Source organism: Dromaius novaehollandiae, chromosome 24, assembly GCF_036370855.1.
Source record: "Dromaius novaehollandiae isolate bDroNov1 chromosome 24, bDroNov1.hap1, whole genome shotgun sequence".
Taxonomy (NCBI): Eukaryota; Metazoa; Chordata; class Aves; order Casuariiformes; family Dromaiidae; genus Dromaius; species Dromaius novaehollandiae.
In genome coordinates, this window is record NC_088121.1 from 1,555,515 (window position 1) to 1,577,890 (window position 22,376).

At 58.4% G+C, this 22,376-nt stretch overlaps 2 protein-coding genes across 15 annotated transcripts in view; one reads left to right on the forward strand and one right to left on the reverse strand.

Annotated features, from left to right (window-relative positions):
- The window catches only part of MEGF6 (multiple EGF like domains 6), a 126,467-nt gene extending 121,079 nt beyond the window's left edge, over nucleotides 1-5,388 (forward strand). For 8 of the 9 annotated variants that reach the window (XM_026096524.2, XM_026096517.2, XM_026096526.2 and 5 more), the window contains 6 exons: nucleotides 90-218; nucleotides 490-618; nucleotides 707-835; nucleotides 1,376-1,507; nucleotides 1,904-1,951; nucleotides 3,143-5,388. In XM_026096524.2, the coding sequence (XP_025952309.2) occupies nucleotides 90-218; nucleotides 490-618; nucleotides 707-835; nucleotides 1,376-1,507; nucleotides 1,904-1,951; nucleotides 3,143-3,153 (578 nt within the window). In that variant the 3' untranslated portion in view covers nucleotides 3,154-5,388. The remainder of the gene's footprint in view (nucleotides 1-89; nucleotides 219-489; nucleotides 619-706; nucleotides 836-1,375; nucleotides 1,508-1,903; nucleotides 1,952-3,142) is intronic. The other variant, XM_026096523.2, reaches the window with a different exon arrangement.
- On the reverse strand, nucleotides 4,604-20,912 carry ARHGEF16 (Rho guanine nucleotide exchange factor 16). Of its 6 annotated transcripts, none has more exons than XM_064525408.1 (15): nucleotides 20,872-20,912; nucleotides 18,666-19,245; nucleotides 17,855-17,906; nucleotides 17,110-17,279; nucleotides 16,252-16,308; nucleotides 15,606-15,766; nucleotides 13,049-13,201; nucleotides 12,245-12,374; nucleotides 11,380-11,454; nucleotides 10,283-10,375; nucleotides 9,096-9,250; nucleotides 7,734-7,943; nucleotides 7,234-7,307; nucleotides 6,527-6,628; nucleotides 4,604-6,024 (listed from the first exon to the last, which is right to left on the reverse strand). In XM_064525408.1, exons 2-15 carry the CDS (start codon nucleotides 19,215-19,217, stop codon nucleotides 5,885-5,887), a joined length of 2,124 nt encoding a protein of 707 aa, XP_064381478.1. In that variant the 5' UTR covers nucleotides 19,218-19,245; nucleotides 20,872-20,912; the 3' UTR covers nucleotides 4,604-5,884. The 6 variants fall into 6 exon arrangements, with proteins under 6 accessions (XP_064381478.1, XP_064381479.1, XP_064381476.1 ...); XM_064525409.1 differs by having other exon boundaries at nucleotides 18,666-19,242; nucleotides 20,872-20,911; XM_064525406.1 differs by lacking the exon at nucleotides 20,872-20,912 and adding an exon at nucleotides 20,739-20,863 and having other exon boundaries at nucleotides 18,666-19,242.
- Between the last annotated feature and the right edge of the window lie 1,464 nt (nucleotides 20,913-22,376).

A 22,376-nucleotide genomic window follows, 5' to 3' on the forward strand; every position in this document is an offset into this window, starting at 1 on the left:
TGCCGGCTGTGTCGCCGTCCCTGCGCGACAAAGGGGCCGGCGGGGCCCCCAGCCGCCGCTGACGCGCTCTGCCCCCCCGTTCCCCGCAGAGTGCCCCCCCGGCCGCTACGGCGCCGGCTGCGGGCTCAGCTGCGCCTGCCACGGCAACGCGACGTGCGACCGGCTGACGGGAGCCTGCCGCTGCGCCGCGGGCCGCTACGGGCACCTCTGCGAGCACCGTGAGTTGTGGCAGCACCCGCGTGGCTCCTTCACCTTGGCCCCGGGGGGGGGGGGGGGGCATTTCCCAAGCCGCTCCCGCGAGCAGAGCCGTCGGAAAGGAGCTGAGCCGCTGCGTGGTGCCGAGGGACGCGTGTCCCCCTTCTCACCGAACCGCAGCCTTCGTGTGCGCGGCGGCCCCCGCCCAGGCCACAGAGGTGGCTGCAGGCGGCAGAGGCCGTCTGCGGCAGAGGCGCCGTTAAAGCCCCCGGCGCCCGCGGGCTCCCGCCCCAGGCTGTCCCCCAGGTCTCCACGGCGTTGGCTGCCGGGAGCTCTGCGACTGCGAGAACGGAGCGACGTGTGACCCGGCAACCGGCCGCTGTCGGTGTCCTGCTGGTTTCTACGGAGCGCGCTGTCAGACAGGTGCCGGTGTTGCTGCTTTTTGCCAGACACAGGCGGGAACGCCGAACGCTGTCCTTCAACGCGTGCCGTATTGCCTCTCTCACGACAGGCTGTAGGGAGGGAACGTATGGCGAGGGATGCCAGCATCGCTGCGACTGTGCGGGAAACGCTCCATGCGATCCAGCCACCGGCCGCTGCCTCTGTCCTCCTGGAAAAACTGGCGTTAGGTGTGGTTCAGGTGAGCTAGCTGCAACTTGGGGAGGCCAGACAGGGGTACGAGCAAGAGCAGACGGGAAAGCCAGCCCTAAAATGGATGCACGAGTCCTCTGGTTGGCGATGAAAGCGCCTGGAAGGGGGCTGCCGTCTTTGCGCGTCTCCTCAAAGGGTAACGTGGCATCTGGACAGTGACAGTCGTCTCTTCAGCCGCTGTCTGTAGTCACAGCTGGCGGCATCTGCCCCGCCCACGACGCACCCCCGCAGCAGTGCCCTTGTTATTTAGATTCCCAAAGTCAAAAGGCTGAGGATCCAGTGCAGAAGGAGTAGTAGTACCCTGGTGACCTGATGTCCTGTACGACATTAATAACGAGAGCTTGAGAGCAGCCTCTGGGCTCAGGGGGGGTCTTTTGGAGCAAAACCTGTTCTGCCCTATCTTTCACTCGGCCTCCCCTGCAAGCGCTGCATGTTGTACAGTGAGAAACGCTTTGAGTGTTTGAGCTCAGGTGCTGAAACACGCTGAAGCTGCAGCAGCCCGATGACTCTCGTCCCTCCCGTCCCGCAGACTGCCGCAGGGACCGGTACGGCCCGGACTGCGCGCTCACCTGCGCCTGTGCCTCCAGCAGCTCCTCCTGCAACGCCCGGAACGGCCAGTGCCGTTGTGTTAACGGCTATGTAGGCCCTACGTGTCACGAAGGTAACATATAGGCTCAGAGCCACAGTGAGTAGCTACCGAGCGCAAACAGCGGTGGGGTCCTAAAGCAAACGCACCTCCGGCACAGGGACCCTGTAGTGCCTCTGCTCTGGCCGCTGCTGGCTGCCCCGGTGAGTTAGTTTTGGTACTGACACGATTAACTAGAACCAGGAGCACAGCGTAACCAGCTGCCTCTTCCCAAGGTGCTGTGATTATGGTGTTTGGGGACAACCATTTGGTGTGATTGCTTGCCGTCACCCGGGCCACGAGGGAGGCTTTATGGCAGTGCAGGGCGGATGGTGACAGTGACTCGAAGCGTCCCCGTGGCTGGGAGGGCACCGCTGCCGGCCCTCCGCACTGCTGCCGGGGCGGGACGGACAGGCTGCCCCTCTTTTGCAGGTGCCGTGCCTCGCCTGGCCGCGGCTGAGCAGCCGTCTTCGGCACCAGGTCAGTGACGGACCCCGGCGAGCTCACGGGGCTGTTGCACCCCGTCGCTGCCCAGGGCTGCACTGCTGACGGCACCTGCAAACCCCCAGTCAGGGAGCAGCCTGAAGGGCCTGCTGCCGCCTGGGCCCGGCGAGACGGGTGCTGTGGGCACAGAGGCTGAAGCCGGGGGGGGGGAGGCGGGGGGGGGGTGAAAAGGGAAACCCCTGCAGCGCCTGATGCACCGCGAGCACCACCACTGTGTGTGTGTGTGTGTGTGTGTGTGTGTGTGTGTGTGTGTGTCTGTGTGTGTGTCTGTGTGTGTGTGTGTGTGTGTGTCTGCTCGGTGCCTGGTGCTCTCTGAACGCGCACGAGCGTGTGCTGGCTCCCCTCTTCTGGTTTTGGGTGCAGGAGCTTTCTTGGGGGGGTGGTGGGGGGGGCTGAAGGTATTTATGGGGTGCTGTACAACTGTGTCATCACAAATGCTGGCCGAACATGCCCAGCTCTCCTTCAACCACGTCTGGTGAAGACTGCCACATCAGGCTTTTTTTTGTTTTTGGCTTTGCAATTAGTCTTATATCGTAAATTAGTTTGCGGTGGGGCAAAGCAGGGGTTATGTTGGCAGGGTCCTAAGTCATCCTCGCAGCAACGACGCGCCTGGCTTTTGGGCAGCCGCCTCCCAGCAGAGCAGGCGTCCGAAACAGGCCGCGTCTCAGGTGAAGCTGCCCCGAACGACGGGCTGTGCTACCGCAGCTGTTGACAGCCATCTTTTATCACGCACGGACTGGTTTAGCACTAAATCTGCTTGGCTGGGGATGCGGCGGTGGCTCAGCCTGCGCCCGGGCTCTGCCGCAGACGTCCAGCACGCACCGCGCTGTGCCTCCAGCCCTCGCTGCCCCTCGCCGCAGCCCGAGGCGCCTGGCAGCAGCAGTCAGCCGGGCCCTCTGCCCAGAAGGACGGGGTTTCTTCGCTGAAAGTACGGGCTGCTCGCGGCCCGCCTGGACAGGCCTCAGCGGCCCGCTTGCGCCCCAGGCGGGCGTCAGCCCACGGGCGCGGCCCGTGACACGCGCGCCACGGAGAAGTGACAGTGTGGCCTGGGCGCAGAGCGCAGGGCTGCTTCTGCTGGAGTCAGAGCTCCCGCCCGGCCGGGTGACTGCGGTCCCTGGGTAACTGCTCCCCCCAACCCTGGACCCTCCCTTGTTTTTCCCATTGCAGCTGAGAGCTAGAAGGCGACACGGCGGTGGAAGGAGGCCGCCGCGGAGCGCTAGCCCAGGGCAGGGCCGCGCTCAGGCTGCCGCGCCGGGCAGCCGGCCTGCGACCGCGGCAAAGCCGAGGCTGCCACCGGCCGCGACGGGGACGCCGGCGTCCGAGACCCCCCCACACACACCCCCCCACGAAGGGCCCACGCCGGAGCTCGGCAGTCAGCGAAACCCAGGCTGCTCCGTGCGTGTGCACAAAGCGCTCGGTAAACAGAGCCCCAGAGCCGACAACGTCGCGAGAAACCAGGCTCTGAGAAGGGCTGGACCGTCCCTGTCCCAGCACATCTCCTCCGCCGCCGCTGCCGCAGCACAGCCCTGCCCAGGCGCTCGGCCTTTAAATTATTCCCACAGGGGCCAACGGAAAGTAATAAAAGAATTGTTTCTTTTCCTGATGGAATTTATTTTAATCTGTATATAACTTGTAATTTTTTGCTAATTCTTTTCTTATTTTATTTCTTCCTTAACAGTATTTTTTGCATTAGATATCATGGTTGTGAAGAAATAATGTTAATATAAGTATGTAGTGAAGGACCAAACTTGTGTAATTAAGGTTGTATGTTGTATGATTGATAGCCAGGGAGTAGGAAGATTTTGTTCATGTGCCAAATGACCCCGAATAACCCTGCTGTTCTTGCTGCCGCTTTTCCAGACAATCATGTTTTGTTACATTTGCGCTCAGAGGACAGTCGCAGTTGGACGAAGGACTCCATTTATTTCCCGCGGCGGTGGGGAAAGAGGAGAGGTCTGGGCCAGAGGCAGCCAGGCCCCCGGGCGCCCTCGCGCAGCAGGACGGGGCAGCGCGCGGGGGAGAGGCGCACGGCCCAGCCGCGGGTAGCCGAGCCAGCCCGGGCACGGGCCGGGAGCTTGGATAGCCTTCTGGCTTGGGGCTGCAGTGCTCTGTTTCTATATTTTTTAAATCATGGGGTTTTGTATTTCTTAATACAGTTTGTTTACTTCTTGTTTTCATCCAGCTAGCAGCTGTTTTCAGATCCCAGCTCCTCTAATTTAGCTATGGTTACACGTTTTAATTTTTCCAGTTAAGATGAATAAACAGAAAGTCTGATTGAATTTCTATTTATCTTGTAGCTCTCATTCAATTACACTTGAAATACGTTGCAACTCATAGCAGATGCTTAGCTTTTGTTTTGTTTTGCTTCTAAACAAAAGCAGTCACCTCTTTTGAAGGATGGTTCCCGAGGCATGCACACGTTGAGTACAAGCAGAGGCTAGAAAGACTCTGCTGTCAGAAGGAAGCTTTCCTTCGAGCATCAGCAGCAGGAAGGATCCGAGTCCTTGGCTTCACTTAGACAGAAGCTATAGGGCTTACAGACATCCAACGCCACTAACATATTAAGCTCAGGAACCAGTGCTACTCATGTTGTGTGCAATTTAATTTTGGCACGCAGAAAGAACACACTTTTCATGAGGATCCAAAAATTTATTGGTAGTGTAATTAATCCCTTTACGGTCCAATCAAAACCAAACAGTCGGAACAGTGCTACCATTCAGAATCCAGATCAAGACGGCAAAGTGAACTGCCTTACTCAGAAAAGCAGAACTGTCATCTCCTTTTCACGTGGAGCGACGTCCCTCTGGTTAGGAGGACTGCCTCCGAAATGCACACCGACCAACAGCTGCTGCAGCCCTGTTTCCTGCAACGTCTTCGAAGGACTTACTAAACGAATCATTTGACCCATTAAAAACCCAAATACAAACTACTCAGCTACCGCAAAACTAGTCTGCCTCAGCCCTTTTCTTTAATCACTTGTAGGCAGTAACTTTTGGGGAAATAAGCAGGGTAAGTGACCCTTCTGCATGCTGGAAGGCTGAGGTTTGAACCTCCTTGATTACATCTCTTCCTCAGCTGGACTGATGCTCTTTCTGGACATACTCACCTGCCTCTCCTCCCCCTTCGCTGCTATGCGGCAGGTGGGAAGAAAAACTGGTAAGGAGCTTGGAAAGCTCCAGGAACCGCAGCAGTGCTCTTTCTACTCCTGGCTTTGCTCTCCTTGTGTGGATTCCCTTCCCTATGGCTGGAACATATCATTTCTGGCCCTAGCACTGAATCCACGAGACCAACTCCAATTGCACCAGCCTCTGGCATCTGCGAGTTAACCAAGTGACCGAAAGAGACTGGGAATCACCTCAGCCTGCAGAGGCTGCAGCTGTGTTCAAAAAAGAAAAGAATAATTTGAGGGGGGGGGGGGGAAAAGGGTCGGAGGGGAGAGAAATTGTGTAGCATACAGATTTAAGTTCCTAAAACTTCTTGATTCAGGTGTGCTCTCCCTAGGCCACGTGATTTCACCTGCAACGTGTGCAGCAACAGCCCAGATGTCAACAGGGAAAGAGTTGGCAAGATGAGCCACTTCTCTGAACCCGGGAACACGGCCACAGCCTTGTCGAGTTTACTTTTAAGAACAAGAGCCAATACCTTGGCTACTTCTTAAAGGCTCTTCCAGGTGATTACCAGAGTGTTGGCCAGGAGCGCTTGGATGCCAGGTCTCCTGTTAATTAACTGCTGTTGCTGCTGCTACAAAGACCAGTCTTGAACAGTAAGATCTGCCTGCTGTGGCTGTTCAAGACAAAAAGTCAAGAAGGACGGACCTCCCCGTTTCTTCTTGCTGTGGGCTCAGTCTGCAGAGGCTTGAAGACCCCTGAAATCAAGTCAGGACAGAGGCTTCTCTCCTGGGCTCAAAACCTACACATCCGTCTCTATCCGCAGCCGCTCCATCCGGCGGACGTTGCATTCCACGGCCGTGCGGTTGGTGATCTGCCGAGCGCAGGACTGGGGAAACCAGCCCCTTTCACCATCCCTGAGCCTCTCACCCCAGCACCAGCCTAGGAGAAGAAAAGAGCTCTTAATTCAGCGAGGAAGGGTAACAGCTTCTGGGGCCACACATGGAAGGAGACAGCTACAACACCCCCACTCTCAGGGAGGTGCCAGCTAGAGGCGTCCAGAGGAGCACGTTTCTGCTTCAGTGACTATTACGGCGATGACTGATTCGTTTCTGAGGTCTCCGGCGGTGGCCAGCAGGTACAGCAACCCAGGCCTCACCCTTCTTGCGTCTGTCTCCACACAGGAGTCGCTAGCGAGGACTCTGGCAGGTGCCCGCGGCTCCCGCGCCAGCACCAGCTCCGCCAGCCTTCCGAGCCTTGCTGTCACCCGCCGGGCCGCAGCAGCGGCCCCCAGTCGGGGGCACGGACCTTGCCAACGGCACGGCTTCGCGGAAGCTTGCTGAAAACCACAGTTCATCGGGACCTCTGAAGACTTTTCCCTTCACCATGTGTCTGCCTAAGGCCAAGCCGTCCCTGCCAGCGCTCCCCACCCGCTAACACTCACCATCCTCTCCACCCAGGACCAGGACCACATCTGCCTGCTGTAGTGAAATCTCATCCGTCTGTTTAGCCATGTAGGCCCGGGTTATCTCCACTTGGCTCAGATCTGCAGAGGAGAACAGCGAAAGGCAGGGACCGAGTGAAAACACCCGCAGCAAGTTACAGATCAGCCGCGCACCGGCGTGCCCTTCCCTGGCCGGGCAGCCCCGCAACCGCCCTTCGGCTACACGGCCCGGCAGCTTCACGGGGCTCCCGGTCACCACGCCAGGACGAGGGGGGCTGCCCCTTGCGCGCTGGAGCCGCGAAAGCTGCTCCACAACCGCTGCTCTTCGTTCGCTTTCTGCCCCATTCCCAAATCTCTCCCCTCCCTCCCTCCAAGCACCTGGGAAGCAGAATCTCTACTTACTGATGGGCTAATGCACTCCCAGACTTCTCGCTTTGTCTTTCAGGAAATACGTGCAGGGTTTACTATGACTGAGGAAAAGTCTGTGAGGCAATTCCTAACTAGCACGATGTTGTACCCCGAGTCCTCTTATTCGCCGATACATCAGTGCACAACAGTAAAGTTTGGGATTAGTCCACCCAAGACTGTGAAGGATTTGGACCCACGAAAAGGAACCTGCATGAGCCTTGTGTATTCACTAAATACTCAGGCTCTAGTGTACCTACTAATCCCCGCTAAAGCAAGGCCTGACCTCCAGCACAGCTTACCGCCTTTAGGAGTGGTGTCAGGCTTCTCCTTTTCTCTGTGCATCAGTGCAGCAATCCACCGGGCCCGGTCGCTCCTGGCAAAGAGAAAGCCCACGTTACCGAGAAGGCCACAGCAACTTAGCACGGATGCTGCTGGCAGTAGCTGGACGCTTCCTAGTAGGATGAAGTCTTCCAAGGGAAGCTGGACTGAACAACCATCCGACTCAGCGTGTTCCAGTCCCTGGCCACGTAAAGATGCTTCATGGGCCGTACACACAGCTCAACCGTGTTGCTTAATTTGCCCAGGGGAAGCATTATAAGATTGTTTGGAAATCTGAGAGAGAAATAGAGCAAGGGAAGACACTTGTGCAGGTTCCTCTTGTTGGGATAAGGAGGGGCGAGGGGGAAAGGGCGCTTGACGGAAGCCTCCTTGGTGACATCCAGTGCGTGGCTTTATCCCGCGAGCAAGAAAGTGCACCTCGTTAAACCCCCTCCCGCGGGGAAGCCACAGGACCACTCACAGAGTCTCTGCCGACAGGACAATTTCCTCCCGTCTGCTCTCGCTGTTCTTTTCCATGACCACTCTGAAGAGGTGCCCGCTCACTGCGCTGCGGGCCGTGCCGCTTGTCCCGGCTTTGCCAGGAGGAGGGGAAGGTGGGTCCGTGTTCTCTATTTTCTCCACTGTCACCTGATCCAGCGTGGCATAGTTCATTACGGTGTAGCTCTCCTCACTACAGCAAAGACAGGATTAGCGCTTCAGCCACGTGCACACTCAGAGCAGACAGTCTGCCCGGGAACCAGCCTCCTCCCAGCACTGGCTAAAGAGCCAGGCCTGAATCCATCTCCCGTTCTCTTGTTGCTCAGCCTTGAAGTGCCGGACGTGTTTTCCTAGAGGTTTTATCCTGGGAGCACAGAATACTGAGGTCTGACCTTTGTCAAATCCCTGCTCTTGACTGATCCTCCCCCCTTTCTCCTTAGGCCAGTTTTCAGGAGCATGTTAAGCACCATACATGGTGCTTAACAGGTCTTCATCCACTCCAACACCACGCATCAGCTATCGCGCCATAGCTCAGCCCAGCTTGCTACAACACAGACTGAAGTTGGTGCTGCGCTACACTGGGAGCTGCCCACTGCCTCCTCGGTCCTACGAGTGCTCTGTTAAACCTGCAGCATCACAGAACGGTTACGTCTTAACGAGTAAAATTAAGCAGGCATCACCTGCGGCCCTGAGGTGACCACCAGAGTGCAAATATGAACTGATGCACAGCGGGTTGAACGTTGCTCATTTGTAGGCCACTCATAAACAGAAGTTGAATGGTTGTGCAGCTGGGCACTTCCCTTCTGACTAAAATGAAACACTTGAATAAAGCCCACAAGAGGGAACTCTTGAGAACTTCCTACGCTGCATATTGCCTGGGAAATTTGAGGTTTTAACCCATCCCGTCCTTAAGCCTTAGAGCTCTACTTTAGGTCTGAGGGGAGGTCAACTCTTTGGGGACTCAAGTCACTTACTACAGCCTGACCATCTCCCACAAATCTCCCAGTTGATCTGCTACCAGCTGGAAGCACTTCTGTGCGTGAGGAAAGTGATCTAAGATGCACAGCCATGACACTGCCAGAAGGCCGTCTTGGTTTTGATTCTGTTTCACGGCACGGCACCCCTTGGCTTTGCACCCATATCACACGGCAGCGAGACAAGCACCCATCCCACTGCTATATCAATCACACCAACCAGTGATGGAGGGAGGTTACTGGCAGTTCAGTCCTGCTTGTAGTGAGCATCTACAGCTCTGGTGGATCAGAGCTCTCCACTGAGGGACAAAAGCCCGGACAGGTTCTCTCCAACCAGCTCACGGGATAGAAGGAGGTACCCTGCGTCTCACCTTTTCTTCTTGGTTATGATTAGGACATCGTTGAACAGAAAGAGGTAGCAAACTCTGCCAGAGCCTTTGCGGAAGATTCCTGCCTCTTCTGAAAGGAGCTGGTAGAGCTCCCCTCTCTTCAACAGCCAGCGGGAAGCAGAAATCAATGGAAAAGGCTGAAACGGATCCAGAGGAAGCCTAAATTAGTGTTTGTCTCACCAGAGGCAAGCCAAATCAAGTCAAGCAGCTATATCTCAACTCATAATAGATTCTGGGGTCAGTTTGGATGGAAACATGATGAACTTTGAAACAACGGGAGCCACCTTTTTCAGGAGCGTTTTCAGGAGACATGCTGGGGAGAGGACCAGTCTCACATTCTCCCTCCACCCAACCTGACCGTTTCCTTTCCGAGTACACTGGTTATCTCACGCAGCGGCAGTGCTCCAGCAGGCCTGGAAATCTGCTGCCTCAGGACGCAGCAGCTGAGCATTCCCACCTTCTCCTCAGCTTCCCAGACCAGGCCTGCTCTTGGAACTACCAGCAGCCTGAGCTCACGACTGAGGGCCTTGTAAGCATCCTTGTAAGGATGTAAGGATCATAACGAACACAAAGAAGTGCTCGTTTCTATCATCCACATCACAGGAGGTGCTTTTCTGAATGTCAAAGGCTTTCTTCAGTCATCCCAGAGCAGCAGCAAAAAGGGCAACATTCAAGTAATTCCAAGACTTCACTACGCTCCTCTAGAATGCTGTCAACCTCTGACAGTTTTTAAAGATAGACAAACCCCTAAGTTTGTCTGGAACAACACAGCTGTTGCAGACGTTACTGCCGATTAGTCAACACAAATAAAACCTCCTCTTGTCAGGAGACAAGCACTGTTTTCACTACCCACATCCAAGAGAGAAAGGTACGGATTAAGGTGGAGGAGAAAGTGGGGAGTCTTGAGGGAATCTAGACTGTCCTGGACTACTCTGCTCTCCAATCTTGCAGGGGAAATGCCCAGAAATTTATATTTAAGACAAAGCGCCAGGCAAAAATGGTCAATTTGGGCATGGCAACAGTGATGCTAAATGTTAAATGAAAGCTCTTATTTCAAAGCCAGACCAGCTTTAGCTAATCAAGCTTCTCCTGGAGGGTTCCCGGAACAGGCCCGACAAACTAGCAGCACACCCCAGAGGACTTTTCCCCCCACTTCCGCAAGTCCTCACCTTCATTTTTCCGAACTCGAGCTGTTTCTGCAAGGTGTACATCTGCTCTGTCCTCTCCATAGCCCGAGCTCCCTCGTTGCAGTTCTTAACCAGCTTGGGAAGAAAACCACCAAGAAGTGAACGCCAGGAAGCTCAGACAGCCCTGCCTCTGCCCAAGCACAAGCACGAGCACTGCTGGCAAAGCACCAGGCAGGGCAGGCTGCCTCAAGCTCTTTAAAAACCTCAGCTGACCCTTTTCTTTGGGCAGGGGGAACAGCTGAGTCCCACAAGAGATTTCAAGCCAGCTTTGGGACATTTTTCCTTCCGCGAGAGAACTCAAGGAGAAGGCTTGCAGGTTTCTTCTGCTTGGACAAGGACCAAAGTGAAACCGCACCAAAACCAAGGAGCAAGAAGAGGAGGAAGAATTAATCATCTGGAGAGAAGGGATTAAGACAGGAGGGTGAACGACTGAACAGACGGGAAGAGGGGAGGGCAGGAGCTTTCCACAGGCAGGTGAAACACACCACCACCTTCACATTGCCAAGAGCCGATCTTTAGGGAGACAGAAGGAAGTTACTGCCACCAAAACAGAGGTAGCAGTAATCTGCCATGGCCTATCACCTTGAATGATAACCAGATGGGAAAGCAGATGGAGGTGAGACAACTGCAGAACTAAGTGCAAGGTTCTCAACTGTCACCGCTTCCTTTGTCCCTTCTCTCCCCTGTCCTTTCCTCTGTGCTTTGTTTACTGTCCTTACCTAAAGCACCAAAAGATGTGGCAAATAGCTGTAGTTGTCCACTGTCACCTCGAGGGGTGGTTCTGAAGTAGGGAGAGCACTAACAGAGAAGAGGACGGTGAGGGGAAGGACAAAGGATGGGCCAGAAAAGAAGGAAGAAAGGAAGAATGATGAAGAAAAAGGAAGAAAACAAGACCGAGTGCAGAAAGACAAGCAAGGGAGAAGATGTGTGCATCCAACAGCTATTTGGAGCAGAAAAATCTCAAGTGCACCAATATAAGAAGGATAATTAAGAGGGCAGAAAGGCAGGCTTGGGACCGGAGTAATGAAACTGTGCACTGAAAGGGAGATAAAGGTGGAGAGCTGGCAGCTGTGCCTCACCTTGCTGATGGCTTTCAGAGCTCTGGTGGCAGCTCCGTATGCTGCAGTGCATGCTTTTGTTTTTTGACAGAGAGTCTAGAATTTCAAGATAATACGCTTTAGTGATATTGCAAGACAGAGCAACTGCGCTTCAACTGCTTCCCTTTGATTTAAGGATGTGACAAAGTCTCGAGCTGTTCCCAACTGTCAGGCTGGCAGAGGGACAGAAGCGCATTCAAAGCAAGGTTTAACCGTGCTGGTAGCTACGAGCTTGCTCTCCACGGGGGCTCTCACATCGGAGACGCGTGCCTGACCATCACCGTCACCTCGCACGCCAGGCACCCCCCTGGCTCCCGCACCTGCTGGCTCTCAGAGTGGAACCAGGTATTAGAAATCCCACAGCCAGCTTTTCTGCTGTCTAGAGCAGCTGGGTCCAGATGCCACTGATTCAAACGAAGCTTGTGCAAGACCTGCTTTCCCTTCCTAGGCCACCGGCCCGTTAACCAAAGGGGAAGCTTGTGCTATCCCACCCTCCTTATCCAGATGCCAAATGCAGCATGGGGGGCACAGAAGAACCTTTTGTCTGGGCAGTCTTCTGCCCAAGGCCACGTTCTAATCCAGCACTGGATCCCCATCCCGTTAGGTAGTGGAGCAGTGTTAATTACAAAGGTTTAAGCTACACATCTGATATCCACATGAAGAAGAAGAGAATATAGTAGATCACTCAGGAGCTAAAACCTGAATAAAAGCTCAGGTCAATATCCCAGCTTCAGCTCGCAGAGGGATGGAAGCAGAACGCTGTCCTGGGCTCAGCAAACAGATGAGGGGAATAACACAAGTCACCTTTTCGGAGGTGCCAAGGAAGGCCCCTGTGCGGCTTACTTACATCTAACAGCAGAGGAAGCCGTGTTACTCTCTGCATAGGGAGAATGAGAAATGATATCATTGGCAGGCCTCCACATTCTGGCTTCCTTTCAATTTGTTTCAAGGCCTCTTTGAATGTGGGGTTTGTGGCTCTGGAACAGGACAAGAAACCTCCATTAGGTCTGTTCTTCCGTCACCAAGACCTTCCAGAAGACTTCCGTTCAGGAGACATTCAGTGCAGCTAGGGCAGGACCTCCGCTGTTCAACAGCAGTCAGTTGAGTTCAGCGCACGCGCAGGTGCTGTGGATGGACTGATGCTAACGGATCGATCCATTAGCAGGTAACGGAAAAGTAACTAGAGATGCCGAGCCCTCCAAAAGGCAGGTAAAGCCACTGATGTACCAACAGATGAGACAAACTCGCCGTGTACCACCAGTATGATCTGGAGATGAACAGCCTTCACAGGTGTCTCTAACGCATCCCATACATGACACTGACCTTGGCAAGCTCCAATTCACAGCAAAGCTGTCCTACCTGACTTCAGTATGTGGTCGCATTACCCCCGCCTATCCCCCTCCCTCATCCTTCTTACAGCGCAGCACATGTCTGGCTTCACCCTTCACTTAGGCCTAGCAGCTGAACTGTGCTCATGACTCCATCAGAAGGGAAGCAGCGCTTCCTTTGGGAAAAGGAGGCAAACACACGAGTGGGCCGCATGCAGTTCCTGTTTACCCTGACTGCAAGAAGCCGGTGTCACCGTAGCTCAGAGCTCCCGCGCAAGCGGTTCGTTGAAGAGCCCAAGGCCTTAGCGCACAGCAGTACTCACAGCAGCTTTTGAAGCGTCCTCTGCTGATAGACTTCATTGGAGCAGTAACTAACGTAAGGACTGAAGTGGTTCGAGGCGTGTTCTTCCACAATGTCACTGATGTCAGGAATTAGGAGGTTTTCCTGGTGTCGCTTTTCTAAGTCTTCAAAGAAGCTAAAGAGAGAATTTCAAATAATCTCACTACACGACTGGCTAGGGCAAGACGTACTGAACTGATAGGTTTAACAATGTTCCCACAGCAAGTTTTCCTAGTTTTACCACTGCTGAAGAGCAGATATGCTCCACAGAATATGCTGCAGTGTTGAGTGACAGATTGGGAACCTCGGTTCCTCTTTGGTTCTCCCCACATCAGTTGTTTTCCCATGAAACAGCTGGGAATGCCCCCTGTATCAAGCAAGATGCAGCTGGAAGATGCCACTTACAAAACGCTGCCTGACTTCACCTTAGTAATTTTTGGATTATTCTTTTACAAGGGTGGCTTAATCCTTTCCACCATGTGGGGCCTGGCGTGTTCTTAGTCCCACGAAAATGACATGGCTGCAGCACTGAAGAGTCTTCCCTACTGCTCTCCATTCCTTTTCCTCCACCACCATTACCTCCAGAGTGCCACCCTCATCTCAGGCATGTGCTTCACTTTACTTCCAGATTCAACAGCCCTGCACAGGATCCCTTTGCCAACCACAAAGTTCAACTCGAACTAGGATAATACTTTGCATGGATGCCAACTATTTCTGAGGAAGCAGAGAAGAGATTTGGGGTAGCAAAAGCTTTCTGGATTATGAGTTAAAGATATGGTTGTACGATTGCGGCTAATAGGCCAGAGCAATATTCATGCTGCAAAGCTCAGGGGCTTGGCTAAAGAGAGAACCAGACTGGAATGAACTTTGCCTATAAATAGGGCTCCATTTGGACTATCCCAGGATGGCAAGTGCTCCTGAAGCAGAACAATTCCTGGAATTATTTACTCTGAAATGATGTTTCCATCCTGGGAGTTATTCCCAAGTGGCACAGCTGAAAAGTTGGTTTGACAACAGCTGTTCAAATTTCCCCACATGCACAGCTGTCCCTGGCCTGGCAGCGGTGGGATGCTGCACACTTGAGACGCGCACCTTCCCCCCTGCACACGGCAGCAGCAACCTGCTCCGGCGCCTACCGACCAAGGAAGCCATCGTGGTAAAAACCAGACGCGCAGAGATGCATGAAGTTTGCATCATCCCGCTTACGACAACTACAGTGGGTTTGGGAAAGCACTGGGAAAGCAGCTTCTGTCCTGCTCCCACATTAAGGTATCTGTCTCTCACTGTAGCACGGATCCACTTCCCTTATTTATCTGTCCATGTAAATAACATCTCAAGATGCTGATCACGTGCAAGGAAGTTCATCTACTGGCAAATTAAATCAAATCCTTCTTCCTAGTCCACGTTAATGACGGATGGAGCAGGAATGTTTGTCCATGTGAGGCAGGGAGCCAGGAGCAGCAGTTTTGCCTGCCAAACGCCTTTCCATTTTCAACCAAACTCAGTGCAGCTTTTGGCAAACCCCTGAAACCACCGCCTTGGACAAACAGGACCTTTCAGGGATCGAAAGCAAATATGCACACGGAAGCTGCAAGCAGTCAAGCAGCATTGCAGCTCGGGCTGATTCTGCCACGCAGCGCAGTTGTGGTGGTGAGGACACTCCTGAGACTTCAGTCCGGAACTAATCGTGCCCAGGAGAGAAGCCCCTGGATCCTTTCTGCACAGTCAGTTCGGTGCAGCTGAGATACCCACACGACTGCCATGGCTCGCAGCAGTTTCCTCGCAGAGATGGGAGTGCAACCCGTGAGCCTGCAAGTCCCCCGGGGCATCTGCTTCTTCCAGCCCAGGACTAGACTCTTAATGTGTTTCAGCTCTCTAGGAAGATGGTTTCTGCCTCATCAGTGCCACTTGTGTCCCGTCACGGGCCCGGCCGCGGGAAGCCGCGCGCCCGACCACCCCCGCAGCGGTTCTCACGCCGAGCTGCAGCGCAGCCTCCGCTCTGCCCGTGTCTGCTTCTCCCACGGCAGCACCGCTCGCCGACGGCCCCGAGCGCTGGCGCCCAAGGAGGTCGCTCCCCGCCGCCCGAGGAGCAAAGGCCACGCTGCCGCGGCCTCTCGCGGCGGGCGGTTTCGCTTTCAGCATCTGCGCACGCTTCCCGCACGTTCGTACCTCGGAGCAAGCAGCGGCTTGCTGCGGAGGCTTGGCTGCGTCGCGTCGCTCGACCGGCGCCGTGGCTGCGATGCCGATGCCGCGCTACAGGCTCAGCCTGCCCCGCTTCGCCAGCGCCCAGGCGAAGGGAGGTGCCACCTCCGCGCGCTGCCGGGACGCCCGGGGAGGGACTTGCAAGCAGACGGGAGCGTCCCGGGCACAGCCGCAGGGAGCTCGGCCGGCCGCACGACTGAGCGGCAGCGTTACGACCCAGCAAACCCGAGGGACGGCTGTTTTCACGCGGCAAACGAACGGAGCTGCAGAGCAACTGCTCCAGGCCTGGGGGGATTAGCCAGCTCGGTCCCACCCCGCCGCGGGTGCCCCACGCTTGCCTCGTGCTGACGGCCAGGACGTCGCCGATGTTGGAGAAGAGGTGGTGGTGCTCGGTCTGAGTCATGGTCTCCCTCAGCTCCTCCGACCTCATGAAGTGGCACACCAGGACGCTCAGGCTGTGCATGTAGGAGTACTCGGAGGTGATGATCTCAAACATTGCCTGAGCAGAAGCAGGGCAGTGAAGACGTAACAAGGCAAGCTATTACTACCGGCAAAACCAGGGAGCGACCTAAAACTTGCTACGTCTTATCTGCAGCGGGCCGGAAGGAAGTCCCTGGAAGGGACTCCGCTCCAACAGTACAGCACTGCCTGTTAGCACCTCAGGCACGGCCCACGCCAGTAACGTCAGCGTGTTTTCGGACGGACGTTCGGTGGAAAGCCGCACCACTGCAGCGCCTTCCCCCTCCCCAGCTACGTCCCGCAGCGGCTGAAGGAGCCGCCTGCTTCAGCACGTCCCCGCCGAGACGGGCGGCGAGCTCCCAACGCTGCCGCGCCCCGGCAACGCGGGAAACGGCGCCGGCGTCACCGTAAGGCCGAGCGGCCGCGTGTGCGGGACGCGGAGGTGGACGCGGCCGCCCCAGCGCGCGCGCCAGCCGCCTGGCACCCGAGCGACGCCCCCCGCGCGCTCCCGACGGCTGCTCTCACCTCCTGCCTCCTGCGCTCCGCCGCGGGGACCTTCTCGAGGAAGCCCGCCTCCAGCACCTGCGGGAGCAGCACGCGCCTCGCTGCCCATCGCGGGTCTCGCACGGCCTCTAGCGAGGCCTGCGGCCCTCCCCGGCCCGCAGCGACCCGCCAGCCGCACCGCGCGCCGGCTGCCGCCGCAGAGGCACCGCGCGCCCCTCGCACGGCCTAAGCAGCCGCGAGCGGGCAGCGCACGCCGCTTCTCCGGAGGGCTCGTCCCTCCCGAAGGGCCGGCCCTGGAGGGCAGGTCTCCAGCAGAGGCACCTGCCCCCCCGGCTGCCACCCCCTCGCCAGCACAACGCCGTCGGCCCAGCCGGCACCCCGGCAAGCCCAGGCAAAAGCTTGCGAGTCCTAACCGGCGCGAGAGAGCCCGGAGCAAAGGTCTCACTGATGCTGTAGAACATCTACGCGCCCTTTGTTTGGCGGCCCAGAGGGATTTTAAACACACAGGGCTCTTTTTTTTTTTCCCCTAATAAGCAAGGCCTCCTCTTGTGCAACGAGGATTACTTTTAAGAAGGGATAAACAGAGAAATAATCACTAAGAACTTGGAGGCTGCCTGCGGCACAACCTTGCCTCCCCCAGATTAGGGCTTCCCAGATCCAACAGTGTGGGAAGATCTCAAACGCAGGACAGCGGGCCCACAGCGGACGAGCGCTCCCCAGCAGCTCCAGGCACCAGGACACCGGCTCTCGGAGGCAGTGCCGACTGCTCCCAGCATTTCTCCAGGCTGTCGTAACTGCTTACCCCGGTTCTCCTAATCCCCAGGCAGTGCTCGTCGCGCCCTCCCGCCCAGCGCCCGCCGGCCCCGCTTCGGCTCCCACCTCGGGCAGCTGGCTCCAGGTGACCTGCGCAGGGCGGTAGCTCCGCACCACGATCGCCGCGTCGGGAGGCGACTGCTCTTCCGCGACGGGCTCCTCCAGCAAGTCCTCGTCTGACTCCTGGCTCACGGAGTTCAGACCTCGCTCGCGGATCTCCTGATACAGCCGGGGCTCTGCAGAGGACGAGGCGAGCCCGCGGTCAGACCAGCCCCGGCCGGGCTTCCCGTCCCGTCGCGAGCGCCTGCGCCCGGGATCAGGCCCCGCCGCGGAAGGGCTCGGCCGGGGGCAGCGGGCCCGCAGCGCTCGCTCCGACCGCTCCCTGGGTGCCGGCATCCCACCGCGGCGCCCGGAGCAAACGCAGCCGGGACGCGCCGGGTGCCCGACGCTTACCGCGCCCGGCAGCGCCCAACGCTCCGCTCACGGGCGGGGAAACGGCGGCAAAAGCCGTCGCCCGAGGCCGGAGGCAAGCGCAAGGCACGCGCGGCGAAGCGGCTCTTCGGGATGCAGCGCTCCATGCCACGCCGCCTGGCCGGGGGCCGCCCGGGGCAAGGGGCTCGGCCGGGGCGAGGCAGGCGCAGCGGGGCGTTTCGAGCTGGCGCAGGGCCCCGGGGGGGACCCGCTGGCAGGTCCCGGGACGAGGAGCACCGCGGGCCGCGGCGCCCGCACCAGCGCGACAACGCTACCAGAAGAGCTCAAGCACTGGGGAGTCAGAGAGCCGGCGCTCCGAGACAGGGGAAGCGGCACTCACGGTCCTTGAAGGAGCCCCCACGCTTCTGCACCCGCTTCCGCCCAAAGGTTCTCTGCAAGAGGAGGAGAGAGGGAGAGGATGCTGGGCCGGCTGCCGGCCTGCCCCGCGGTGCCCCACGGCAGCCCATCATCCGCGGGGCGGCCGGCTGCGAGAGCACCTCCAGGGTCCAGCATCCCCTGGCTGTAGCTGCTCTAAGCTACCGGACTGCTGGGGCCTTAGGAGGCCGTTTCTCCCCTTTAAGAAAGGGGCGAAGTTACCCGAGCGGCCTGTTGACAAACACTGATCTGTTCTTCCAGACTGATTTTGCCTGAACTTTTGTTTGCCCTGCTGAAGTGATTCAGCTTTCACCCTGTGTTATCTGGGTCACGATCGAAACAGCCTTTCAGCTGCTCCACTGCCTTTCATCTGTGTGTGTCTCTCTCCTGGACTTTGCCTGCGTCGAGGCTCCTCTTGCCCAGGTTTGCTTCGCCCACGCCTGTGTACAAGCCGCGGCCCCGGAGCAGCACACCCGGCCAACCCCACCCTGCAAACACGCACCCGGCGCCTTTGCAGAGGCAGAGCGGCCAGTTACGCGCCCCACCAAAGCCATCTCGGCTACCTCCGTGCTCGCGGGGACCCAAAGCACCTACTGCTGAGCTGCAGGCTTCACGCGGCACAGGCCGCATCGCGAGGCTCGACAAGCCCTGCCAGCTTTTACGCTGCAACCGAAGCTACAGAAGAAAAGCTCCGCAGATCCCCTGGGAGCGGCTCACGCCCAGGGAGAGCAGAGCCCGTTCCCTGCACGACTGAGAGCAATCGCGTCACAGCCTACCTTGTTCCTGCCGGGGCTGCGGGCTGGCGGGGCGCTCCCCTCCTCCGGCACGGGTTTCAGCGAGGTGACGGCATTAACTGGCTCCGGCTCTGCGCCCAGGCCCTTCATGGCCGCGCGGTAGGACATGTTCCTCAGGTTGCGCTTGAGACCCCCCCCATAGTCCTCCTCCACCTCCGCTTCCAGGGGAGTGCTGGGGACAGACGCCCTTTTCGGGTTGGGGCACAGGGGCTCCTTACTCAACCCCGCTGCCCCAAAGCTCTGAGGACGGGAAGGATTCTTGGTCCTGGTGGAGACAGCCAAGCTTCTGGGGATCATCTGCTGGGTTCCCACCTTCAGCGCAGCCGCGCTCTCTGTGCTCAAGACGACGCGGCGCGGCTCAGCCGCGGTGGGAGAGCTCGTCGCTGAGAACGAAGCCTTGTCCAGCGCCGTGACGGAGCCGTCCTTCCCGGGGGGAGAGGATGGAGATGGGGGCACCCGCAGCTCCGGGTGGCATCGGTACTCCAGGGGAAAGGTCTTGTCATCCACGGAGCTGCCAGGGGGGCTCCGAGACATGATGGCAGCACAGGGAACCAGGACGCTGCTAAGACAAATAGACAGACAACTGAGAAGTCGACTTTCACCTCAGCGGAGGGCAGTTACATTTAGTCGCAGCCAGCTCGCCCGGGAACTCGCGAGCCAGCCTGGGACTGACTCTGGGAAGCCAGACGCAAGTACCTGCACACACAACTCCGCATCACGTGTGTTCATTACCCCTGTGATCCTTCACCAAGATGAAGGGCATCGTTTCACCCCTTGCTCTTCTGAGCTTCTCCCATGTCAGACATTGGCTGAAGTGGTTTTGAGCCCAAATGACTCAAATGAGGAACAGAGTGGAATGACATGTGTTTGTCCTTATCTGCTTTCTCAGGGTGCTACATGCAAGTGGAGTCGGTGTAAACGCCCCTGCGATTCGTCTCCCCCCTCGCGCACCGCTCACGGTTGGGAAGCTCAGCCCGTGCTAACTTCCGCCCTGGAAGAAACGAGGTGGCTGCACGTGGGCTGCTCAGTGCCCGGCTTACAACACCCGCAGTCCGACCACGCAGGCAGGACAGACGGTGTCTGGAAACGCGCTTTCACCCCGGGCCCAGCCGCGCGCAGAGAGGCCGGGACATCAGACCCGGACGCTGGCGGAGCCGCCTTCTCCCCGGCGCCGTCGCTCCTGCGGGGCCCCGCTGAAGCCTCTGCGGGGAGCAGACATCCGGCTGCCCCGAGTCGTTAGGGTCTTTCTTCGCCTTGCTCTCTCCCGCGCTTCCCACAGCCCCCGCTGTCTCTTCCAGGAAGGTGGGCTGTGAAAGTCCGGGTGCGCGCCTTGCCCTGAGCCCCACGGCCCTTACAGGTGTCCCGGTCTCACACCACTGTGCCGAGCCGGCTCCGTGCAGAGGGTGCTGAACGCCCGGCAGGTCCCTAAGGCTGAGCTCACTCGTCACCTCCTTCCTCCGTCCCCCGCGCCGCACCTCCTGCCTGCGGAGCGGACATCTGGCAGCGCCGCGCACCCACCACCCACCCGCTTCTCATCGGGGGAGAAGCCAGGGCCGTTCCTCCGAACGGAGCGCTCGCTGCGCACCCCCATCCCCGGGCGGTTCCTCGCCACAGGCCGTGCAGCAGGAAGCAGGCCGAGCCGGGAGCTTGCTCTCCCGCATCAGTGACTGGCGAGAGGGCAGGACAGGCCCACCAACGAAAGCCCCTTGGACCAAGATGCCAGCGCTCGGGCGAGGGACGCGTGCCCCTTGGTCAGCGTTGGCCAAGCGTCCCGCGGACCAGAAGAGCGCCGTATTCCGCCCTTCGCCCCGCCCTGGCTGCGGATAAACTCGACCCTACAGCGCCGGCCTCAAAACACGGGCCCGCAGCGCTTCGGGGGCACCGGCTGCCGCAGCACCCCCGTCTCAGGGCCGCCGGAGGGGCTCGGCGCGCCCCGCGAGGCCGCAGATCCGCGCCCGCCGCCCCTGCGGCCCCCGGGCTCGGGCCGGCCGCACCGCGCCGCCGCCGGGGCAGCCACCAGGCCGGGCCGGGCCGGGCCGGGCCGCCGCTACTCACCGGCGCGGCGCCGCGCTGCGCTGCTCCGCCGCAGGGACTTCCGCGCCGCCCCGGCTCGGCGCCGACATGCGCCGCCCCGCCGCGGCCTGCCCGGGAGCCCCGCGCCGCCCCAGCCCGGGAGCCCCGCACCTACCGGCGCCCCGCGGAGGCCAGCGCGGGCGGGGAGGGACGGGACGGGGCGGGGCGGGACGGGCAGGGCCGGGGCCGCCCCTCGCCGGGGCAGCACCGCCCCCTGCGCACCGCCCCCCGGCCCGTCCCTAATGAGCAGGAATTAAAACCGAGTTAATTAAGACATGGATTTTGCTGCTTCTTGACGTTTCCTCGAAAAGTTGTTCCCAACGTACCTGTCAGGCAGCCGCGGCATCGCCCCTGGCTGAAAGCCGCCTTGCCGGGGCGGTGCAGCTGGGGGGCTGCTCACCACCCTTAGACGGTCTCTCATCGCGACAACGGTGACGAACCACTGCCGCCCCACGCGTGCCGCAGCAGCGGCCGGGGCGCTCGCCCGACGCCCACCGCGACGGCTGCCTGCAGCGGCTGCGGGCGACCACGGGCCGCCCCCCCCTGCGCCAAGCACCGCTCAAATCCCGGCACCGGCCGGTCCCTCCTGTGGGGTGTTTTGCAATTAAAGGGGCAGAAGGGGGATGCCGGGGTCAGGCTATTGGCAGAGCTGCCCAGTAAGGCCGGGCTCAACAGTGCTCTGTGTATTTACTGGGACAGAGCTCTCCTTGACCTTCCTTTTTGTGTCCCCCCCCCCCCCCCCGCCCTAACAGACCTTTTCCCCCTAAAAAATGGAGCCTTTTTCTCACTGGTTTATGGTGAATCTCAAGTGCTTTCTGGATGACAAAGTCCACTTGTCAGCGTCGTTCTCTTAAAAGACCGTTCTCTTCTCTCCGAGGCCTGCCTGACAATCGCTCTATTATCAGGGCTTTCTTATCCCATAGATTTTTTTCTTTCCCTCCAGGGCTAATAAGGAGAAAGGTTGCCAGCCGTCACAGAGCTGCAGAGGGTTTCCACTCAAGAGTTCAGCGCAGACTGAGCCCCTTACATGGCAAACGCCAGGGAAGTGCTATTATGCTGTATGTAGGATACCATCATTTGAGCACGATGAATGACTTTTTGAAGCACAGACCATTCATCAGTTTTGTAATGCGTGTCGTTAGTTCAAAGACCCTGCTTTCAAGTCATTTTTGCTCCCAGTGCCCCCGCTGAAACATCTGACCGCTATCACTAGATAGTTCACTAACTCGCAGCTCATAGTTTTGAAAGGAAATGTTCTTGACATTTTCAGATAGCTCACTGACTCTTTGTCCTGAGCCGCTGCTCCGCTCCCGAGCGTCCGCGCTCTTTCGCCGCGCAGCCTCGCCGGGGAGAGGCCGCCCGCCCCGGGGGCTCGGCGAGCTCCTCGCGCTGCCCGCCTCGCCTGCAGCTCGGCCGCGGGCCCAGCTGCCCCCCTTAGCTCCTTTCCCCGAGCCCCAGAAGTGCCGGGGGGCACCAGCTCTTCTGAAGCATTTCAAAGCAAGCGCGTAAAATGTCAGGCAGCCAAGCTGCTGGAGAGCCAGCTCGGGGTACCCTCCCGCTCGGACAGCCCCACGCGTACGTCTCAGCCGAGACCGGGGCGCCGGGAGCGCGCGGCCTCTC